Genomic DNA, 25,389 nt, shown 5'->3' on the forward strand with positions numbered 1-25,389 from the left:
ACATTTTTTCCGTTCGCAAAAATGAAGATATCGCGCACACACTTGCAAGAGAATTTTAAAAGGATCCAAAAATTTCAAAGAATACGCTTATAACACAACCACACGCCTATATAATAAAAACTGTTGTTTCTCCTAAAGTGCAACGCATACCCCATATAAATTGTCACTTTTGTTCTTAAAATAGAAGAAAGCGGTCGTGCCCACCCAATATTATAGACCACAAAGATTTAGTTCTTCTTACTTTTTTTTAAATCGCACTGACCGGATTTGATCACGATCAAACATAATTTTTTTACTTGTTTAATTTAACGAGTAGTGAATGAGACATTAATCAATAAATATCGGGAGTGACATATATATGTCGCCTGTAGCAAAAACTCACGAAAAACTCATATTATTCTATTCGTATCTTTATAAATTATAGTGTTTTCAGGGGCGCTACTTTTATCATTTTCAGAAAAAAAAAATATCATTCAAACTCAAATTGGAAAGATATTATAACAAGCCTTCTGGTTTGTCCATTTTAAGAGAGATTCTATAAACACCAATGATGCTGAACATAGAGTTGATTAAATCAAAAAATATCAAAAAAATCGTGAATGTCGAAAAAATCCTCAATGGTGTTATTCCCGTTTTGGAACTCATACAACATACAATGTCTTAAGTGCAGTTTTCCTCCACTCATGTTGACAGTTTTACAAATTTGAAAAACAACTGACTAAAGTATGAAAAAATGTGTATAAGTCGTTAATCACATGTTAATCTCACTATTTGAACCGCTTACAGTCAGATCAGAATTCTTGCAAAGGATGAAGAATGCATAAAAGTGCAAGTATTCAAAAAGGATGAATTTTCCCTAATAACTAAGAATTTTCGACAACACGAATGTGAAGCTGCCAAAGACGGTCTGCAGGCATCAAGAGACAGTCTATTCACTATTTTCTATAAAAATTTTTGCTTGAGACAGCTGTTTTCCAGTTAGGTATCGTGTTCACTCGCAGTGGAAAGAAACCATTGCCGCACAAGTCGATAAAAGATACCGAAAAACATGAAGGTTTATGCATGAGAATGTTATTTTCTAAAATCGGTATCACGTTTACTTAGAATAAAAGAAAACATGGCTTGTTAAGTTGAGAACTAGAAAGCATGATATAATGTTTTGGTTGCTGTCCTAACCACCTCCGTATTCTGCATATGTGGGCCCTCTTCTCGCAAGTACCTCATTATTTCATTTTAATTTAAAGCGGACGGATATACAAGCTTCTGCCACAATTGTATATAATTTTCTTACTCGTATTTATTCTCTAATATAACACATGAGTCATCATCATATTCCAAACAATGTGTTTAGTGCTAGCACAACAGCAGCTAACCTTAAATTACCGGAAGAACTGGATAAATGGAATTTTATGTTATAATTATTGTATTCTTTATCTCGAAAATCCTGACAGTATTTCTTTTCTTCAGTCAATTATCTCAATTTTAATTTTTGCTCTTTTCTACTCTCCGTAAAGTTAATTTCGTTATCAAATACGAAAAAGAAACTTTTTGAAAGTATAAATTTTAGAAGTTTTTTCTATTTTTTTCCATTTTTCTTTTTTGTGCACTATACTTCCAAATAAGACAGAAGACAAATATGGCATATAAGAAAATTATATTTGGACGACACCGTTTTTTATATACCCTCCACGGCTTCGTCTAGTACAGTTATTCACTCGTTTTGGTAGTAATACACCAAAAAGTGCACATTATTTTCATGTGAAGTCATAATTTTCATCAAAGTCCGCTTATTGGAAGATTCGATTTTCTCTCAATATAAGAGTTTGCTTTTTGTGACAGCTATATAAGTGAAGATTCAAAAAAGTAGGCCTTCATGATCCAAATTCCATACCGTTAATTTTTTTTTTGCTGGAACGCTCCTATGAATTATTAAAACGTCATGAGATATCGTATATGGAGCATGGGAAGAAATGGACCCATGTGGTTCCAACTAGGTCCACTTAATTTTTTTTTATTTAGTATCATGAGAACATTTTCAGCAATTAGGATTTTAAGGGTTTAGATTTTATAAGAATTCTCATAGGCGATCGTATTCAAAAAATGTACCTACGCGGTCCAAATTCACTAAAGTGTATTTCTTTGTCAATTTACTATTATAAGCCAGTATTGACCATGAAATGTTGGAAATATTGGAATGCGTGGACTTCACGCTTCGAAATTATATTCTGTTTATACGTAAAGGCATATTTCCCATATGCGTATTTATGGGGAAGCGGATCCAAAACGCAATCTAATGTAGTACAAGTTTAGCCTTTACGTAAGGCAGGATCCAAAAATAGGCGTCGATGGCCCAAATTATGCAATTTTATGAAATTACACATATTAAAACTTAGACTTTTCTGCTCGACAAAGAATCGATTTTCGTGAAAATCCTTATTAGGGTAAGATCTAAAAAATAGGCCGAAATGATCCAAATTTGGTACTAACTGTACCATTCTTTCATGTTACCTTACTATTATGATATAATTTTCATTGTGAAGCATTTAAAAGTATACCTTTTAGTCATATGAACTTTAGTTTTCGTTAGATAAGAGGGGACCCGCAAATTGCCTCAGCCGGTGCACAGCTTTCATACCAAGTTAGAATGCCATAATATTCCTACCTAGACACTTTTGTCGAGAAATTGTCAAAATTGCAATTCTTTTCCATATAACGACTTTTCGGAGAGTGGTCGAAAAAGTGAACCGATCCGAATCATTCTCAACAGCGTTCGTATCTCAAGAGTTGCTACCTGTAGCTTGAACGCAAATTCACATGGACAGGTATTACACGGACAAACGGGCAGATAGGCTTAGATCAATTCGGATTATGATTCTGAATCGATCATTATAATAAGTGGTGAGTCTTCCTTAAACCGTTCTGGGTGTAACATATGTCCTTATTAACTTAATATACCCTGTACCACAAATTGTCCGCAGCTGTTAACTATATTTCTTACTTGGCTTGATGCATTAAATTGACTTGCTACAAACAATCTAATGACATCGATAAATAAATTATGACTAAATCTAATAGGATTTATTTATTTTATAATGAGATTTTCGACAGTGAAAAACATAAAAGCAATTCTTTTGAACAATGTCTGTAAAGTATTTTAATAAATTTCAGATGCTGTGGTTATCTGCGAAATTAACTGTATTGTTAGAAGACTATTTTAAACGCTACCGAGCGAGTATACCATTTATTTGCTAATCTTGTTATAGAAAATAAAAGCTTCCTTATGACGAGCCCTAAGTATCACGACGAGCGTTCGTACCAAAGCACTTTAAAATTTGAAATTTCCAAGAAACACCAATTTGCGAAACACCAACCGATCTCAATATCCTTTCTCTCAACAAAAATTATCATAAGCCCATTGGCGGACGCATTGACTAAAACACTCTTAAACTCTTAAAACCGCAGAATCACCTATAATCGGTTTTTCTTGTTATCGCCTCTCTTGTGCATATATTTCATGCTTCGGTTTGCTTTCCAAACAAAGTAATTTGTAACTTTTTTAGCAATTGATACGTCATGTGTTACTTGGAAATTCCAAATTTAATGCTTATTTTTTTTATTTCGGCAAAGTTTGTGCAAAAATCTTCGATCAAAGCAAACCTTGTTATTTATGACAAGTTTATTGCTCTTGACTACAGGGAGAGAAAGAGAGAGAAAGAGAGAGAGGGAGACAAAAAAAGAAGAAGCAACTTCGTGAACGCACAAAAAATATATATATGAAAAATTATTTGAAAAACTTTTAAACAAAAAGTTTCCAAAAATCAACAGTAGTAGTAAAAGAATTTTAAATTAACTTGCAGAACAAAGTTCTTTTCTTTTTTTTTCTTCTTATTTAGATTGTTTATCCCCCTTTTTGGATATTAAATGTATGCAGAAAAACTTTTCGATATTCTTACGTTTCTTTCGAAATACATTCATACCAAACATGTTCAATGTCAGTTTAGTTATGGTGGTTTGTAGTATATATATATATATATATAAAATGATAATTTAATTAAACTTTAGAAACGTAAAATAAATTGCTTTCCATATATGTACACTACATAACGTGTATGTGTATTTGTATATGCAGGTATTATATTTTTACAAACATAGTTACTTTTAAATGACATTTTAATAGATAAAGCGTACATACATAAGTTACAACCTTAAATGTACGACAATTTAAGTACAATTCTAGCATATACTTCATCATTTATTGCACATGACATGAACATAAAACTTTGTTATTATTAGATAACGAACGGACATATTTACACATATATATATGCACGTATGGTAAAGTTTAGTTCATTGGTTTTTAGTCAACAACATTGAATGGAATAATAAGACCACATGTTTTTCTTCGTAAAATTTTATCGGTATTATATGTGCGTTAAAATGCTATTAAAGAGAACTAGTACTTAACCCTGAATTGTTCTTAAATTTAAAAGCATCTCATAAGCGATAAGTGAAGAGGTATATTTTGCAGCAAATCACTTTGAAAAAGGTTATACTCTGGCTTACGGCGTATTTCATTACATCTAAGATTTGCTTGCGCTAAGAGAAATATTTAAGTGTTTGTGTTCTATTTCTCGGATACACGGAATGTGGTATAGTACAGGCAATAAAGCTGACGGGTGGAGGAGTCGTTCAATTTGGTTCAATGTGTTATGTTATAGTTCAGAATAAACAAACTATCCCTGATTTCACTATGAACATTAACTACGCTACCTGCGCCAATCATTAAAAGAAATTCGGCCGCGAAATCTCGTAATGGGTGAGACGGAAGTTTAGGTGCGTTTAACGAACTATGTGGTGCTTCGTTTTTTCCTTGTAATACGACCAGTTCTCCATTCGTGCAACACGAGGAGAAAGAGAAAGAGATATGAAGGTGGTGTCCCGTGTTTCACTATCAACGGTCCCATCATTAAAAGAAATAGGCCCGCGAAAAGTCATTACTAGATGATATAATCAGCAAAAGCTCGCTTTACTTTATATTTCAAAACTCGAATAGGAAACGTTACCAGCACTGACTTAGCATATGTGCTATCACCACCACTACATTTACCAGATTTGCTTCTTTCAACCGATGACTTATTGTCTGTCATACTTCCTTTGTTGTGATTCCCCTTCTTAGTAGATGAACAAAAATATATCACCTTTCGTAAATAGCCTAAAAAGATTAGTTGTCCTTTCGTCACGAAATTCTTTTTTTGTCAAAGGCAAGAAATGTGTAGCTGACAAGAGACAAAAATACCTTTTACGTTTTTCGTCGCAAATCTAATAAACAAAAAAACATTCCGAATTTATTTTCTACACCGGATTGATATATGCTTTCAGATATCGCAGATGCTCAAAAGTATTGCTGTCTGCTACAAAAGAAAAGACAATATCATAACCTAAGAAAAAAATTGATTGATTATAAGCAAACCATGTAACTTAAGTTTGTCATGAAGTAAAAAACAACGATTCTCAAAATATCGATTTCAAATCGTCTCCATTTTTTAACACGACGACGACACGTCATGACACATGAATAAATGATTTAAAAGTTCTCTGTTTTGCATTAAATTTTTTTATCAAAGCAATCTTTACCACAAAGAGATTTTCTTTAGTATTATGCTTGAAACGTTTGCAAATGTTGGGTGGGAAAAAACGGACTTACAAGTAATGAGAGTAAAAAAAATTGTCAGCCTACAAAGCTTGCACTAAAAATCTACATGAAAAAAATCTGCGGCATTGCTTCAGAGTTAAACCGCAAAAAAAAAAAACATAATCTACTTTTAGACGTACACTCCATTGTAAAATGGTTGCCTAATTTTTAGCGCAGAGTTTAAACAACAGCGTAAATTCTACACATAGAACTCATCAAAAGTGCTAAAAAACATGGCTTCACTGTTTCAAAACATATTCTTACGAAAAACAAACAATCGATGATTCAAATTTGCGTGATTTTCCAAGAAACCAAATTCCAAAAATGGTCATGCAGCTGGCAATTGTCGAAAAAATTATCAAAAATTCGCGGTAAAAGAAATTAATAGAAATATGCTACAATGAAGTACCAGTGACTTGCTAGTGAAAGAGTATAAAAACAAAATATTTGCGGAAGCCGAAGTCAAACGAGTTAAGCCGTTATATTCCAACCGACAAGACAAATTCCTTTAAATAAATTGTGAGTAAATCTCCTAAGATTTGTAATAGACGTACAAATAAATTCGTTTCGTTTTATGGTAAAACTTAACTTTATTTAAAGTGCACTTGTTACAAAGCTTAATAAACGAAAGATGCACCATCATTGTCTACGATCTTTTGCCATTTATCGGGTAGCTTAGGGATGGCTTTGCGATAGAACCTTCTTACTTTATAATTTCAGCAGCGTCAAGTGCATACTTTTCTAGGTTAAAGCAGAACAACAAGTCTTGCACTTACACTTCGATACACACTGACTGACAACTTATAAGCAACGGAAACTTGCAACCTTCAACCATCAATGGCTACGTTGTGTATTCTTGAAATTTTGCGAAAATTGCACGCGACAGGTAGGTTTTATGAAGCAACCAATTTCGGAGGAACGAATTTTTTTATACACATATTAAATAGAACCTACATTAACCTGCAAAATTAGCGGTAAAATCCCACAGGGTACAGTTTACGTTACAATTTGAGGGCCCTAATTACAAAGGCCAAAAAAAAAAAAAAAAAATAGGAACTCTCTTAAGTAAATTCTGTCCTTCCTAATAATAAACGAAAATTAATTAAATAAAATTAAAAATGAAACATAATTCACTAAATAGATTATTAATATTTAATATTTTCTGGCTTTGGTTCCTTTTTAAGATTTATTTAATAAGTCAGATTTTTCTTTACCTTAATTTACGTTTTTTTTTTTCTCTAGTGTTTTTATACCTTCTGCGAATCTTCTGCTTTCCTTCGGTCTTTCTTTCATCATAACACCTGCTTTTCGTTTATTGTTTGCATAATTCTTCTCATCCATAAAGCAAACATTTGGCATCATTTACATTTTCTTGATAAGCTAAAATGAACTATTTGTACAAGGACTCCTACATCCAGAGAGAATCAGGCAAAAACTACTACGTTCTGCTAATCTATTTCATTAAGGAAATATCTTATTGCTCCATTCAACAACGAATATGTGCAGATAAATTGTATATATATATATATATATATATCTTGCTTCAAGTAAAATAAGCAAAGCAAGCAAAGCTAATGACTAGTTGTCATAGGATACTGGCGCGTTCCTAGGCCATGACGCTCAAATCCAAATAATGAAGTTTCAGTTTAACCATGTCTTCTATTTATGTCTTTGAATCGCTTTCTTTTGTACATCAGTGCATCTTTACAATTTCCTTACGTTGACATTTGCGACTAGAGCTAAATAGACTGAATTATCCGATATTAACCATCATTTTGTCTTACATTTCTTATTTATTAGACTGAGCCTTAATATGATCATTAATATTTTGTATAAGCTGTTTTATATCAGATCTAAAATGCAAGTTCGTTAATATGCTGCTCAAGTATTTCCTATAGATATTGTAGTCTCTTGGTTGTTTTATTGCTTTTAATAAGCAACTCGCATCATCTTGTTGGCATATGTAATGAACCATAAATTATCTTACGGAAATGAGAAATGGAAATGCACTTGTTTATGCTTGATTCCTCTCAAAGCAAATTCTCTAAGAGATATCGACTCTGTTCAGCAGCTCCATCATGATCCCCTATAAAGCCGATCTATTAATCATAGCTAAATATGCTTTTTGTAATTTTTTCTTGCGCCAGGATAGGTAGAGATGAAATTGCATAAGTCGAATCATTTTCTTACCCTAATTAAAAAAAAGTAATAACAGTACAGTGTGGCACGGCCCTACATCATCCTACAGTTATCGACATTTCGACTTTTCCAAATAAGGCGTTATGTAGAAAGTGATCGAAAAAGTGATCCGATCCGAAACATTTTCGGATTCTTCTTTGGACTAAAACCTGTTCGTATATTAAATATGTTCAAGATAACTGAAAAATTGGTGTTTGTAGGAAGAAAGCAAGACAGACGGACGGACAGAGGGACAAACAAATTTAGCGATCGATATAATGAAAGGTGAGCCTATCTCAAGTCCTTCTGAATGTTGCATACATCCGCATAAACTTAATATACCCTCATACCACAAACTTTTTAAGCTATAAAGACAATTTTACGAAAGCGTCTGTGGCGCTTTTTTAGATAATATTAGTAATAAGTCACCATCGCGGAGATAGCAAGATGCGATAAATTTTTAAATATTTCTTTGCTCTAAATCTGTAGAACATCTCACATGGTTATTTTTAGGAGTCTATGCTCTATGAAACATATAATCGATTAGTTAGGTTTGTCCAGCTCCCCGAAAAGGACTTTTCTTAATAATAAACAAACCAAGTTAGAAAGCAATCTTTACGAAAGGTTAGTTCACTTCGAAAAGCGTAAGACCAGCAGTCGAGGCGAACATTTTGGCGTAATAATGTGCTTTAAAAAAAAAGAAGTTAAATAAAAACTCCTTAGAGCTTGTAGAGTAAAGTCTTTTCACATTATCAGCAAAGCTTTGATCTACAAATTAAAACAGGATTACCTATCTCTACGCCGAACATAGCCCTATGGTCTTCTTTTTCTTCAGTAGTCGCTAATGCATAGATCAAATCTGGTCACCTGATAATTTGTCAATGGAGGCAAATGCTTAATGGATAATGATTGCATGCGAATATCATCTTCTTAAGTATCCGCCCAATGTTTTTATAAATACATTGACGTACGCTTATACAAATATATATTTATACGTGTACATCAACAATATATTTACGTATTTTATACACTTGGCATTCATTACTGATAACATCCATTACTATAGTATAAAGTAATACAAAAATTCAAAATAAAAAAAAGAAACAAACGCCACCAGAGAATGGAGCGAGGGTGAGAGATTTCCTTTAGCGAACACAAACAAGTCTATAAGTGTTTATTATCAGTTTATTAAGAAACGAAATGCGAACAAAAATCAACACCAACAACAAATAAAGAGTACTAGCTAGAGAGTGAGACGTAACGAGCACAAGAAGCAAAATAAAGAAAAAATAAATAATACAAGAATAAACCAACAACAACACGATCACAGTAACATAAGTACAACAAATACAATACTTTTGTTTTTAATGAGTTTTAATGACATTTGACGGTTATTTTAATATAAAACAAAAACAAAAACAAGAAAGAAAATAAAAATGCTCTCTTGAAGCTAAAAACTGCTATGCGAATGAATATGAATATGAATTGTGTGTCATGATTGTTGTTGTTCTTAGTAACGTTTAAACGACCTAGCAAACGCGTCTCGCTTAAGTTAAAAATAAACTTGGCTTTATTTTTCCAAAAGCATTGAACTATTAGCACAAAAACAATGTTTCAATAAAGTGCCCACCTTATCGAATACTAAATGTAGTGTAAAGCGGAAAAAAAGTTGAAAACTTATAAAAATCTAATCTTTAACAAAAAAAAAAAAAAAAAAAAAAAAAAAAAAAAAAAAAAAAAAAAAAAACAATAATAATAATAATAAATAAAATTTCAAATTCAAAACAAATACTTATGTTAAGTGTAATGGCCGCCGGTACTAAGAGTGGTTCCTCGAAACAATGCTGGCCATCTGATCACATTATTGCCTCAACTTATGATAATGTTTGCGTTTTAGTGAACTATCAACGTCTTCATCATTCGCAAGATAATATTCATAAACAATTTAAACATGAAACAAACGAGACGAATAGCAGCAGAGTCTTGGCGGATACTTCCGCAAACATTACAATCAACGCAAGAGCTAATCGCCAACATAAACGTGCAATGCGACCCGTATCCGCATATGAGCCAAACGATCATGTATGCTTTCAGTTTTTTGCTTAAATAAAAACAATTATATTTTTAAATTATTTCTTTTTTGTGTTTTTCTTTCTTTATTATAAAAATTTTTAATTGTTTTTATTTCGACAAAAACAAAAAAAAAAAAAACGCTATAAAAGTGTGTGTTATTATTTATTTTGACCATAAACACTTTTTATATTTTTGATGTATTATAATAAAGCTTGGTTTTTTTTTTTTTTTTTTTTTTTTTTGTGTACTTTACAGAAAAACAAAGAATTGATGAATGATATTATCAACAGCTGCAAATTGAAAAACGGTAAGCATAGCTAAAGCTAATCGCATAAAAAACAAAAACTCGTTTCGACACCACAACTCTATTTCAATCTTCTCTCAACATCAACCTTTAATTCGCTACAGGCTTCGATCTTTGTTCGCATGCTGGATTAGTTGCATGAAATCTGTTTCAAACAGATCATCAATCAAGACTTGCCCCCCCCCCCCCCCCCCCCCCCTCCAAATTACATGTAACATGACAGAATAAACATAAAGAACGAGTGCCCGCATGCGAGGGGGGGTGGGTGTCCAATCCGCAAGTGTCATGCATGTGTCGACTGGGCGCTCACTATAGGCAATGAGATTTAAGCCCGACTTGGCAATCGCTTCTCTTGTCTACCAGGCTGCGCGCAAAACGCGTGTGCTTTTAAGTCACTACGGTCAAGTTTTTTTCAAGTCCTTTTTCAAAGTATCCAGCAAGCGTGTATCGTATTGCCTTCATTACTAAGAGAGACTTTACAAGAATTTTATATCACAGGGTATATCCTCGATTTACATCCTTCCATACTCAGCCGGACTTTTCCACTTCCCATACATGATGCAAATCAAAGCTAGAGGCGTTTTTTTTTTTTTTTTTTATTTCTACACAGTTTCCAAAACTGTTATAAAAGCGTTTGTAGATACGTGTCCCATGTCAAAAAAAACTGGTTGTGAGAGAGAACACGTGTCTCATTAGCTTCGCTTTGTCAAACATATTTTAAACATATCATCATCTTGCATTTTCTAATCCTTTTTACGTTTTTTTTAGGTTTCGGTCCAAGTGTCTCAGCAACGAATACATCACCCACCAAGCGACCCTTAAGCCCCGATCATCCGAATCCGGCTTTACCTATAACAGAGGTAAGTAGCACAAAATCCAATAAGAAAATTTTATATAACATTCAGCAAAACCATGGACGCTCAAGATGCTTTTTTCGTGGATGTAGATGTAATGCAATCGTTATTGTTGTTGTAAACGAGATGCCATAAAACTAGTATATGCTATACTTGAAAGTTAGAAACTAATAAAACCCTCTTGTTTTTCCCAATAAATGGCTTTGGAGTTACGAAGCATTGGTGGCACGCATAAAAATTGACATCCCACAGATACCAAACATTTATCACTGCTTTATGCAAATGCAGCAAATCTTTGAAAAAATTTGCGATATTTTTGAAATCTCCCTTCAGTGGAGACACTGAGACCTCCCAATTTTACGAAACAGCTCACGGTGCTTGTAAGGAAGATATCGTCTGTTCTGGAAATGTCGATGTTAAAAATGGATCGTTCCTTAGTCGAACAACTGTTGGTAAAGTCGTTGAAATTGTTTAAAAAATTGAAGAAGATCAAAGATAGGCCAAAAAGAGGCCTTGATCTATTCATAAAAACTGAATACAAAAACCCTTTGAATTTTGGATACTACATGAATTAATAGAAAAAAATGTACTTTTCACCAATTCACTATGTCGGGCAAAGCTCAGATCGTTGCCAAATAAAGCAATCGTTTGCATCTGACATCAAAAGGTCTAGTATTGTATTTGATTCAATCCTCCGCTGTGAATGACTGATGCGGTTAAGGCACATATGATTTATTAGACACTTTGCTAGTTTCTTGATGGAGAGTTCGGTTTATCATAAACCAACATGAACTTAAAATTCAAATTCCAAGTAATGGCTTCCAGGTCAGCACTTATCAGAAGTCGAGCATAAGAAGATGATATTCGGAAGCATTACTTTTTTCATTTTCTATAAAAAATGATGAAATTGATTGTATCGACAGGTTGAGGATGCCATTAATTTTCAAAAAAACGAAACTATTACTGATTTTTCTATTAAAAGATTTCGAGGAGATTAAACTCCGCGGACTTGTCCCTCAACGTTCATTACACAAGTATTAAAAATCTTATCGAGCTATGTCAACAGTCGAAGAAAAGAAGGAACATTTCAACACATTTCTCATTTTCACTAAAACTCGAAGGGGATCACTTGCTGTATATTAATTGATCAATATTCGCCCTTAAAGAATAAGCGGAAAAATCCCATTTTGGGTAGGGATTTTCATGAAATTGATGCGCACCACGATATGGAATGAAAACTAGCATAACTAGTGGAGTAAAAAAGTTTAGTTTAAGGAATGTAAGCTCCGGTCATATTTTATACAAATTTAAAAAATTGATTACCAATGCAATAAAACAAAGATTTAGTGAAATCGTGTTATTAGAAAAATATAAAAGAAAGAAATAAAGGCAAAATGATTCTATTGCATAATATTAGATGCGCGATTAAATTAATAAAAATACAAACAATGCCTGTCGTCCCTCACTAGCTACGTGTTTTTGTCATCCCTCTGGCGAAATATGAATGCCCAGTGTCCTCCTCTCAATATGTGAACAAGAGACATCATTCGACACAAGCCATTCTTTCTACCAATTTTGCTCTTTTTTGAAATTGGCCAAGTCTTTGCCTAGATGAAAAAAGCGCCATCAATCAGAACAATGAATATTCAAAGAGGAGCACACCGATTGTAGGAAAAAACCTTAACCCACAGGTTAAAGGCGTCCCGGACGATCGATTCATATTTTTCATAATGGCACGGAGCTTTAGCTTGCTGTGATACGAGTTGTCTTCGTCTCTTCTTTGAGCGATGCTTCGTTCAAATTGATCAATTGTTGTCGGTAGCGGTGTCCGCTGAACGTTTCGCCGGATTTCAGCAACTTATACAGGCACAGATTTTTCTTTCTGAGTTTATCAAGAGGAAAGCATCGTCTTCTTTTCCAAGCGATTATTATGTTATGTCATCCATATTCATAATTCGTCAAATAAAAGCCGCGATACTTTACATTTGAAATGCCCGAAACAGATTCCTTTCTTATCGGCACTAGCAATACGGCGCAGAAGTTTTTTCGATTTTATGCAGTAAAAGCAAACTTTCAAAAGTGAATTTTCGACTCCTGATCTGTGTCTCAGACAAGATTCATTTGAATTCTTCTCGTCGCATGTAGACATTTGGAAACACCTGAGCGAATTTTGTGCAATGCCTTCACAAGTAAATTTTGGGTTTGGGAATCTATTCTAGGCGACGACGTCAGATTTAAAATTTTTAAACTTAATGTCCGCAGAGCAATAAAAAAAAATGAGTCATAAATTAAAAATTAAAATAAAAATACTTTGAAAATTCTAAGCGTGTTCGAAATGGGATAAATCTTAGATTAGAGTAAGATTTTAAAATTACCTTACATACTTTGGAATAAAATTTTAAGAAATCTTAAGCATTTATTTTGCCCATAACTCGGCTGAAAGGCTTTCTTCCATTTCACTTATTCATAACTTGATACGAAAATTACCTTACGATGGAAAACTTGCCTTGCTTCATGTGCCTATGATTGTGTCTCATAGAATTTTATTTTGCATTTTTTTTTTTCCTTTTTTGCTTTCAGTCACCCAGTCCTGCTATGAATCGCATGGGATGGGCTTTGCGAACATTACTTGTTGCTGATAATTCAAGTTGCCTAAAGGATAGAAAAGTAAGTATTCATGAATGTATCTACGTGTATGTGTGTGCACGTATATGCATGCATGTGTGTGTGTGTGTGCATACATTTTTGTGTTGTTGTGATTTATATACAGTTTGAGTGTAACAAATGTTATACTCCATTAAATGTTTATTTAAACGTGCCGTAGAAACATGAAACAACTCTTATCCGTTTACGGAAACAGTAATTGTTTCCACATCAACAGAATGATATTAAAAAAAAAAAAAAAAAAAATTTTCTTTCTTCAACATTTAAACGAGTATTGCTTGTGGTTTAAATTTGAAATCCACTGACATATATGAAAAGAATTTCAATTTTAAACGAATGTACTTTTCTTTCCGTTGATATCGTACGGTCGTAAAAATTGCGAGATACATATGTGAATTTTTTCTTTTCCTTCACTTTTGTAACAGGTTTCCGGTAAACTTATACGCAAATGTGCGCCCGGCACAGAGTTTGTAGATTGGCTCGTAAATCTATCACCCATTGTGCATACAAGAGCCCAAGCGGCGGGCATGTGGCAGGCTTTACTCGAGGAAGGCATATTATCACATGGTAAGTTCGTTTGCTTTTATTACTTTTAACTTCATTATTGCCATTAATTTACGCGTTAAAATATTTCTACAAACGGTTTTATGTGCATTCCCCCCATATGCATTATGCTAAACTTAAGGGGTATAAAAAATCTTTTTCTTTCGTTTTGTAACATTTAAAAGAAAGATGAGACAGATGATTTTCCATTCAGGTCGAAACTTGTCGACTTTCACTAATTAATTTTCATTGTGCCGCTGAAAATGTATTTCGCAGATATATTCCAAAAATATCGCATGAGAGAGCAGAAATAGTGAATGCCTAAGAAAAGTATAAAATTAATAAAATTGGCTCGAGCGAATAGCTACAACATCCTCTTCCTGTTCGCAATTCGCCAATTCATACCTTTTCACGCGAACTTCAATTTTTCGCTCCGATTATAAATTTTAATTAAGGTTAATGCTACACTTGCCCAGACTTTTTTTAAAAATCAATAATCTTTGCTAAATCGCTCACTGTTGAATCAATAAAGTTTCGAAACAATTCTCATGCGATAATGTAGAAAATGTAAAGGTAAATCGTGGGCCCTATAGTCTTTAAGCAACTTTTTCATATCATCGGATTAAAGCTTCGGCTTAACGCGAAGGTAATACAAATGGTAATTAGATATGTCCGTTATTCTGCCTATATACTGGCCTTACTACCGGCAAGTTCACATCAGAAGCTTATACGAAACTCGTCCATGCTCTGCTTCTTTATAAAGCGGCCACTTTGAAACATTCCCCAAGGTGAAAAACGAAAATATTTTTCTTTAAAGTACTAAGTATTTAAGAGTCGTAGTAATAAAATAAAGTTTAAATGATAAGCATTTTAAGATTCGCCTTAAACTAAACTCACTTTTGCAATTTTTATTTGTTAATTTTTTTTTATTTTTTTGTTTTTTTGCTGTTCATTTCATTATTTCTTACAAGATATAATTGTTTTACCATAATATACCCATAATCTCATTTTCCTTATAACCGATTGTTTATTTGATTTCACTCAGTTAACAAGGAACAACCATTTAAGGATAAATGTTTTTTGTATCGATTTCGCGTCGATGAAGACGGCACCGCTGGTACACCATCAACTGAAGACATAAATGCAGCCAACGAGCAGATACGTGAATCCTTAAGTGCTCTATTCCAACGCGGCCCAGATGCTACGTTACGCATGATTTTACGTAAACCGTAAGTTAAAAGAAAATCAATTTAAAAATATGTTTAGATTTAAATGCCAGGCGTTAAGTGAAAAAATCAATCAACCATTTCATCGCTTCGCTGGAAAAATTCAATTTTTTTCCTTTTATATATAAAATCTTAAAAGGAATCCGTTTGTAGCATTTCCTTGCATTGCATTATTGGAAAATCCTTTTCCGTTTGACTGTCAATGTCAAATGAAAAACTTTTCCTTTTCTTTTTCTTTTTATTAAGGCTACTCATGAGGACGTTTTGAATGAGCAGACGAGAACCCTTCATCTTAATTAAGAAAGCAAAGTATTAGTGAAGTACAAGCTCTTACATTTTATCAGTTTATTCATCAGTAGATCAGATTAATGGTCTTCTTAAACGGGGTTCGCCTTCAACTACCTCACGACCTTTGTTAAATCATTTCTATTAATTAGAAGCCTGTGCTCCTGATCAATATTAATTCATTTAAGTTCCTTTTGTTTTCCATTCTGAAAATTGCTTGAATGAAAAGAGAAAACGCTGCCATTACCACCTACCCAACTGGGCAGATATCTCGAAATTTATGCCAGCTATTCCTAATAGCCATACCAATCTATTAAAAAATATACACAGCGATATACACAGCGATATAGTTTTGCAAAAATATAGTCTCATTACGTTTTTTGCACGGTAGTATCGCAGAGTGACTCTGGTTTCATTTCAGGCAACTGATCTTCTCTATGTATACTACCCTCCGCTATGAACAACATAGTTAATTGCTATAGTCTCGCCAGACGGCTATCATTCCACATTTCACTGCTTTTATTACCCTAAACCTACGGCTAACTATTAGCAATAAATTTATTTGAATGCTTTGAATAGTCTCTCTGCCCTTAATGTGTGAATACCCTTAATGTTGTGTTGTTTAAAAGTTATGATTTCTCATTGCAAAACAAATGATTTTGCCTTTCTTTCTTTCTTTTCAGCTCCCATGAGCGTACAACCGAAGAGCTTGAATTAGTGTTTGAAGAGCTTTTGCATATCGCGGCCCTGTCACATTTATCAACCAGCATCAAACGTGAATTGTCTTCAATAATTGTATTTGAATCACATGCTCAAGCGGGAACCATATGTAAGTGATGAATGTAAATGTAACAACATCAGATATTTGCAGTCAATTAAACCAAATCCTACGGCCCTTATTTACATAATTAACAATTTCTTATAAAAAAATATATTCTGTTAGATAATAAATTTCAAATTTTACTTTAAAGAACATTCGCTTTAATTTCATTGCTGAAAAACAAATAAAAAATCGCAAGAGAATTGTGCAAAAGTGGCAAAGAGAATGCTTTATATGGGATGAATAAAAAAAAACAAAAATAAATAAAAAGACAATAAAACTCTTAATAAAACTTAATGATATTGATTGAAATTCCATTTACGTGCCATTTTTTTCCTTTTTTCCCATTTATTTTCCAACACCTTTAGTATTTAGTCAAGGTGACGAAGGACGTTCATGGTACATAATACTCAAAGGATCTGTGGATGTTGTTATACATGGCAAAGGTACGGTGGCCACACTCAAGAGCGGTGATGATTTCGGTAAACTGGCTTTAATTAATGATGCACCCAGGTAAGCCTGCAAACAAATGTTACTCTTGAGCTATTTTTTTCATCAAAATGCGTATAATTAAATAAACGTTAAATATGCAGCATTAACCTTAGAAAAGTTTTATGAAATGAATGAATTGAGGAAATAAAAGTATCTTTTAATTCATTTTTCGCTGGGATGGTAGTTTTGATAGCTAAATCTTTCTAAGGACCAACTATTACTACAAATCTTTTATCCGCGATTTCTTATTTAAGCTATTAATCAGATACCGTTCTCATCTGTTCGCTGATTAAGTGTTACGGATACATAAACAAGACGATGATTTATTAAAAAAAATTATTCTGAATGGCGAGGTTGATTTTCATTTGCCTTGGTATGTAAAAGTACAATAGAAAGAGACGAACAACTTGTCCAACAACGACTGATGACGAGCGGTTTTTGCATCAGCGGTGTAATAAGACATATTGCTATCACAATGCTCCTGATTCAATGACAAGGGTTTTATCGAACGAACCATCTTGATTGCTTTCTTCTAGAGTAGGTGCTATAGATGTGCATGACGTTTGCTTTCAGACTCAAGACATCAACCTTTTGGTACCTAATCGATTTTAAATGACACCTCTTATTGAAAGACCGACTCTTCTAACACAAAAACACTATTGTTTTTAGAAAGTGCCATCTCTCAAGCAAAATCTGTCAAAACTTCATTTCAATCGATTCCACGGCCAAACATTCGCCGCCAAGACGCCTAAGTGGCGGACCATCTCTGCTTAGTAAGCAAAGTGCGAACCGAAATGGGCTTTCAACTTTTAGCTATAACCTAGTTCAACTGATCACCAACAAGAATAGATAACAGAATGTTCAAGTGCTAAATATTCTTCGACTTTATGACAGGATCAATCACGCCAAAGTCAATCAAATTATAGGTCCCATTACGTTGTTTCCACAATCTTATCAATAGAATCATTGCTATTAAAGTTTGTTCTATGGCGATATATATTAAATATTCGAAAGCGTGTTTACACTCGCTGTAAAACATTTACGTTTGCTTTAGATAGTGAGCAATCAGTGTTAAATATGTCATTCAGACGCTTATGAATGAGAGATACGTTTACCATTATTCGTTCGCTTCATTTTCCTTCGATCATTTGTTTACGAGTTTCAAAAGTTTGTTTTCTTTTGCTTGTTCCTAAGCAATGAAAAAATTCGAAAGTACGCAAGGTATAGTAGCTAATACCATAACGTGATGCATAAGTCTTTTCAATGGCTAAGTGCCATCCTTAGGCTTTACCCCTCACCGGAGTCTAGTTTTTGTGCACTTCAAATAGATACTCAATTATGCGAAAAATTTCGTTTGCATACATAGATAAGGCCAGTCCAACTAAAAGCACAAAGCTCGTTTCAATTGCCAAACATTAAAGAAAAAAAAGAATTCTTAGTTATGGCTTTCATTTTCCAGCAAACTAATCAAAAATTCACTCCAAGCACAGTTCAAATTGATCAACTAATATCCTCTTAATAAAAAACGTTATACGATTTCGCTATTTACTCGCTTACTTAATTACTTTTTTTTATTTTAAAATCTCATAACAGCATTCCTTACACATATCGCCATATATGTATAAGAGTTATATTCGACCATATTACCAATGCATGCCATATATCAGAAAGTATTATAAAAAAAAATAAAAAAAAGTTTCCAACAAAAAAGATTTAATATATTCATCCTACTTATGACTCCAGCAGACAGTTTCATATTAACGGCAACAATATAATTTTACAGCTCTTACCCAAAAGTATGCTGCAGGATTTTGTTTTACTCTACTGCCAAAACCAGGCAACAAACTTTATAAATTTTATGGTCAAAAGATAATAAACAAATTGGCAGCTTAAAGTAGGTAATAAAAAAAGTTTTTGTGTTTCGCACAATATGAATATTTTACGGAGGATCCGGTCAATGGATGCATTAAAAATTTATATAAAAATATTGCTCGCAAATATAGTCGGAAAATTCATTAATATATATTAGGGGGAAGCAAAAATGTTGCGTTTTTTTATCCATTCCCGCGTGATGTTCAAATATTGATTTGATTTTTTACATTTCATAAATTTTTATTTATTTTTTCAATATATATGTATAACAGTGGGTGGACTAAAGCAACGATTTCTTAGTCTCTGATGAGACTAGACGGCTGCCTACAAAACATTTAAGCGCAATATTGATTAAAAAAATGCAAATAAAAATTTATATACTTTTTCCTTTTCCTATTACCTGCAAAATATATGAAAAAATAACTTGAGTACGAATATTTGGCACTCTTCACCCAATATTCAAATTGCTTGGGGCTGTATAATAAAAAACAAAAAAAACGGAAATTTTTTTTACAAAAAGCATATTAAAATGCCTTCAAGTCGTGAGAGATATATGCACAAGCAGTCAATCACGAGCTGTTAAAACCTTTCAGTATTTATTTACTCCCCTATCCATAGCGTGCTGTTAAACCTTCAAAGGTATAATTGTCCTTTTCCTGTATATGCTTCAGCAAACCAGAACATTGCAAATTGCTTTGCACGCCAGCAAAGAGAGGCTCGATGCAAATGCATATAAGCAGAATTACTCAGCCAACAGATATAAATGAAGAGACCTGGCAGACGTGTATGCGTATTTTGTTATTTCATTTCGGTATTTTTTTTGTTTTTTTTTTTTTGTCAATAAAAACAAAACATTGAATTGAAAAATATCACTACAAAAAAAAAAAAGGCAAAACATTTCAATTAACTAAATGAATAAAATTGAAATAACATAAAGCACAGAAAAACAAATGAAAGCTTTATAGAGCTCAGAGGAATAAGATGTCGAATCGTATATGTGGTGGCAATCGTACATGTGTAAAAGCAATAAAGTCCGAGAGAAAAGAATTAGGTTCAAATTACCAACCATCGCTGGGGGTATGTGGGATGTGTCTCGTTCACTTTGAAAGTCTGGTGATGCGTCTTACAAAGCTTATACTTCAAAAGTGACTACAAATCAGTTGAACCAAGAGACCAGTTTCCAAATTAGTTGAACCAAGGCCAGTTTCCAAATTGCTTGTGCGGCCAGAAAGAAAAAGTTGTTTTAATAAAAACCGGACAGTGATCGAAAAAATGACCCGATCCAACTACTTTTCAATAGCGTTTGTCCTTGAAATTATTGAAAAAGAAAAAAAACAAAATTAAGAAAGTTACAACTACTATGGCTCGCATTTTGAATGCCCACCGGTTTTAGTATTAAAAATTGTAAGTAAGAAGTCGTCTGTAACAGACGACAACTGAGGAAGTAAACTTGCAGTGGTCCATTTAGCCTGAGAAAAAAATCACTCTTTTTCCATTCAATGATTAGCCTCTTTACACCGGTAACTGCCATTAACGAAATTTCCGACGTTTTGGTTGACTTCAGCTGAACCCCACAAAGATGAACGCCTTATAAATTCAACCTTGCCGTCAGCAATAATACGTCGAGTTATAGTTTGCATGCAACTTTTTCCCTTCACTTCACAGTGTGGCGTAGACAAACTTCAGTACCTCCTCCGGTACGGAGCAAAACCGATTTTTACTCGCCTATGAAATAAAAGTTGACATGTAAAAATTCGTCCCTCAAAGACTCTTGGGAGTAATTCTTTTGTTTATAGATTATTCAATAGGCTTTAAATATTTTCGACTTGTTGCTAGCTAAACTCACAATGACATCCCAAATTCTTATTACAATGTATCTTCTACACGAATCTTCATTCGTGCGTTGAAGCTTTCACTTTTACAGTATTTTGTGAACCTCTTTTGTTCGTTGTCTTTACTGACCAAATTAAGGCGAAACTAGTGTTCAAGTATTTTCACGGATACACCTTAAACGTCCGCAATAATTTATCATTTTTAGCCATACTTTCCTTTCCAGCATTAAACGGAAAAATCAAATTTCTATCGAATGGTTTTTTCTTTTACTCAGAACTTTAGAAAATGATGATGTCTTCTCTACATCAGAACCTTGTTCTTTTGTTTTTTTTTTTTTTGGACATTTTTTTCAGTACAAGTTTAATAATTATATTTTTTGAAAATGATACGAAATTAAATTGTGTATGTAACAATTGAATTGAATTGAATCAAATTCTTTGGAAAGAATTTATTTAAATTTTTTCCGTACATTTTACTTTCTTTCTTTTTCCGTTTATATTCATCCTTTTCATTATCTACCTGTAAGAGCTGCCACAATTGTATTAAAGGAAAATAACTGTCATCTGTTGCGTGTGGATAAAGAACATTTTAATCGTATATTACGTGATGTGGAAGCAAATACTTTAAGATTACAAGAGCACGGTAAAGATGTTTTAGTGTTGGAACGTGTGGCCAAACAAAGAGGACAACATTCTGCTTTCAAGTAAATTTCTTTTTATTGAAAATATTTTTTTTTTTTTTATTATTATTATCATGATTGCTTTTTAACAACCTTCTTTCGTTTTTTTTTTTTTTTTTTTTTTTTGCAGATACACTGTCATGTCGGGTACTCCCGCTAAAATGCTTGAACATTTACTTGAAACTAGATTGGGCAACCAAGTCGGTGGTGTTGATCCATTCTTAGATGATTTCCTATTAACGCACATAGTATTTATGCCAGTGGTTCAATTGGTCGATGAATTAGCCAATTAATATCCTTTTTTTTACAAACTCAAAACCCAATTTAAGCCATAAGGAAAATATTACCAAATGTATGCTTTGAAGGATGTAAAATGTTTACAGACATTTTTAGATCTGGGAGTTAAAACAAACGTAATATTTCTATTTAGTAATAGGCGTCAGCGATTTTGCTTACGGTCTATACATTCTTGATCAACAAAAGCTTCTCACACGATCATATCCATCTATACCACTAATTTGCTCAGGTATCACTTCCAGCTCCTAATAGCCGTTTGTCGCCCACCAACATATGACATATATATTCCGAGGTTACAGGACAATAACTCCCCCAACGATGCGTCGCTGATGCTAATTACCGAACACTATTTGAATATTTTTCTAAATCACTCACCGACTTAGTCAATTGAATCACATCTGTCCGTGCGTCGCTGCACTTGTTTCACTTTGAAGGCTGGAACTCATACAGCCGACAAATCGTATATAGGAGTCAAGTTCTTAGCTAACATCTGGAGATTTATTTTGAAAATGGTTTTGATAACCAAACATGTCCACAATCATGAGACGAGCTTCTTAACCTGTATGCCACAAGTATTACTCCAATTACCAGGAAATTATTTCAGATGGTGCCTATAAAAAAAAGATTCGCTATTAAACAAATATAAATTTGAAATCTCTTAAACATAAATTAAAAGATAGTGGTTCCGAATGTTTTGATTTAAAGGGTAATTTTTAATTTCCTTTGTTTTTAAGGTTTTTCTCACCATAAACGTTCGCTAACCTCGGCTTTCAAATACTTCTTAGAAACATAGGAGAGGGAAAACTTTGCATTTCATGGATATCGAAAATTTCGACTACCTCATGATCAACTTTCTTAGACGATTTTCATATTTCGTCATCTGCTTTTTCGAACATCTATAGACAGATAGAGATCGTAAACCTTCTTGATGAGTTTGGCTCATTATTTCGTCCGTACGCCCTTTTTTTGAAGTCCCATTGTCATCAATAAAATCTTAAGAATTGAAAGCAAGGAATAGCAAGAGATGTTAAAGTGAGAGACCATAGTTCCAAAATGTGGGCGATCCTAAGCCAACCTTATATATTGATTTGTGCGATTGATTTGGAAGTGATTATGGCTGTTTTTATAAATCTCTTCAAATGGAAGAGAATTGCTTCAATTTCTGCTGCATACAAGCACACGCTATGTATATGTGGTTTCTTTGTATTTCCGCGTAATGGTTATCACTTACGTTGCTCTTGCTTACTTATAAGGATGAGTTGCACACATAAGCCTTAATGAACAGCTTATTTTACGAAAAACTACTTAAGTTAAGCTCTAACAATGTGAGACTTGAACAGATGCTACATATGCCAAAACATTTACTAAAGTATATAACAAAAGTATCTTTCATTGGATGTTAATACACTTTGGAACTCTTAATATCTTCCAATAGATTTTTACTCCAGGCATGCAAAGCGAAAATATAGCAAAAAAAAAAAAAAAAAAAAATTTATTTAGTTCAGTTGTTCCGTGAAATTACCTTTTATCGTGAAAGCTCTTAACTGTACCTTCGCACATGAACATTCCATTATAAAGGCACGTAATACACAGATGGTGGTTTAATATAATACATCACGTTTTGCCGCAAACAACATGATATTCCCTTCGATGCAGTTGCAACTAAATGAAAAGTTTATTTCGTAGGTTTTCTATTTTCCTCTCCTAGTTCAGTACATTATCAAGCTACCATGGGAGTTACAAATTTCACAAAATTTATATACTCTTTTTCTCTATCTTTATCTCTCTCTTTCTTTCATATTGTATATTCATATAACAGTTTAAGGTTATCTAAAGTCTGTTGTGGTAAGAAAAGAAATTAATCTCTAAACATGAAAATGACATTTGACGTGTGGAAAGTCGCGAAATGTGTTTAAGACACCCTTACAAAAGGTGGGTTTTAGAAGCGTGAAGAACTTTTCTCGCAATATCTAAAAAAGTTATTTCACGTAACCTATAAAATCTCTAACATCATGCTTACAATCTTATTTTAATCGATTTTAGTTGATCCCGATCTTAATCATATCAATACTGTATTATTGTACGCTCAGTGATGAGCACACAGTACCATTTTCTCTCTTTGCTAATGCGGATGGAGCGATGGTCGGACAGACGAAGAGACGAACTGACGTGTTTACAGACAGTTGAATGGAGGGAGGGACGGACGGTCGAAGGGTCGAACAGGACAGATGAACACACCTGCAGGCACACAAGCCGACAGATGGACAGAAGGGGGGGACAAAACGCCGAGCTGACTGGTAGACTGACGGACCTACTGTTCGATGAGCCAGACAACCGAAAGCATGGATAGGTACAGCCACGAACAGAGCAAGCAAGCGGGCGGACGGGCACATCGTGACCCATAACACTTTACGACTCTAGCACTGACCAACTTTGTGGGTTTGCGAGTAAGCTGTAGTCCAAAGAGTCGGTAGTTGAGTGGCCTTTAATCACGAGCCCTATTCAGAATTGTATCGTGAAGTAAGTCGAAAACTGAGTCATTAATTGGCCAACGGAGATGACGGTTGTGAAAGTGAAACTCCTCAACTTAAAGCATATGTCGTTGTTTTTCTCAGTGCATAGCAATAATTATTCTATCCTTTCATTCGATAAGTTCATACGAACTTATAACAAATCTACTTTAGATAAGCAAAACATAGAATTTGCGTTCTGCGACAAAGTTTAAACGTTTTCTTAAAAGAGGGTTTTATTAATTATGAACGAATGAGTTGAACTGCTCTTATCACCCCGAGAATTCAAGCAGCAGACCGGCGTTTATATTTATATGAAATCTCTGGCGCCTATTTACAAATGTTGTAAATATAATGACAAAATTCGTATAACGAACATCAACGATGCGAACAGAAAAAACGCTGTTGTCCGCCGCCTTCATATACGAAGTGTTTTATAAAACGAATTGCATAGTAATTCAAGCCTCTTGGCATGAATGCTCTCTTGATATAGATAAGAAAGCTTTTATGCTATAATACTGTAATGAAAAGATCAAATTGAAAAACTTATCCTCTTTGGATTTACGTGAGTAACGGAGTGAAATTTCAATTCGAATTCTTAAATAGTTTCGATGTATTTGAGGTAAACTTGTAAGCATTCTTGAATAAAAAAGAGGACAGAGGAAAGTATTCCCGTTACATACATGGATAATATTTTTCATTTCAACATTTACACACACCCACACACACACACCCACACACCCATCCGTCCCATTGGTTGTGGCAAAAGTCTCAGATTAGAGAATAAAAATCAACACTCACAGCTATTACTTGATGAAGTTTATAGTGGCAGTGGATATGTACATGTGCAAGAGTAAGTACATGTACTAACTAACATCTCCGACTAACCACACTGTAACTAAAAAATAATGCCACAATTATCCAAAAAGAAAGCAGGCCAAGTATCATAATACACTCCAGCCCACTTTACACACTCTTCAGTGTGTATTTATATGTAATTGCAAGCATAAAATTCTTACATGCACATATACACATATACATATGCGTTTTAGGCATATAAAAGGAAT

At 33.6% G+C, this 25,389-nt stretch overlaps 1 protein-coding gene across 4 annotated transcripts in view; it reads left to right on the top strand.

Moving 5' to 3' along the window:
* The window catches only part of LOC119636601 (rap guanine nucleotide exchange factor 4), a 114,205-nt gene that overhangs the window by 81,727 nt on the left and 7,089 nt on the right, over window positions 1-25,389 (top strand). For 3 of the 4 annotated variants that reach the window (XM_038032068.1, XM_038032072.1, XM_038032070.1), the window contains 9 exons: window positions 10,199-10,250; window positions 11,016-11,107; window positions 13,682-13,768; window positions 14,191-14,332; window positions 15,354-15,537; window positions 16,503-16,648; window positions 17,008-17,152; window positions 21,363-21,539; window positions 21,646-21,807. In XM_038032068.1, coding sequence (XP_037887996.1) covers window positions 10,199-10,250; window positions 11,016-11,107; window positions 13,682-13,768; window positions 14,191-14,332; window positions 15,354-15,537; window positions 16,503-16,648; window positions 17,008-17,152; window positions 21,363-21,539; window positions 21,646-21,807 — 1,187 coding nt within the window. Of the gene's footprint in view, window positions 1-9,628; window positions 9,953-10,198; window positions 10,251-11,015; window positions 11,108-13,681; window positions 13,769-14,190; window positions 14,333-15,353; window positions 15,538-16,502; window positions 16,649-17,007; window positions 17,153-21,362; window positions 21,540-21,645; window positions 21,808-25,389 lie in introns of those variants that run through there. The other variant, XM_038032069.1, reaches the window with a different exon arrangement.

Source organism: Glossina fuscipes, unplaced genomic scaffold, assembly GCF_014805625.2.
Source record: "Glossina fuscipes isolate IAEA_lab_2018 unplaced genomic scaffold, Yale_Gfus_2 28, whole genome shotgun sequence".
NCBI classification, from domain to species: Eukaryota; Metazoa; Arthropoda; class Insecta; order Diptera; family Glossinidae; genus Glossina; species Glossina fuscipes.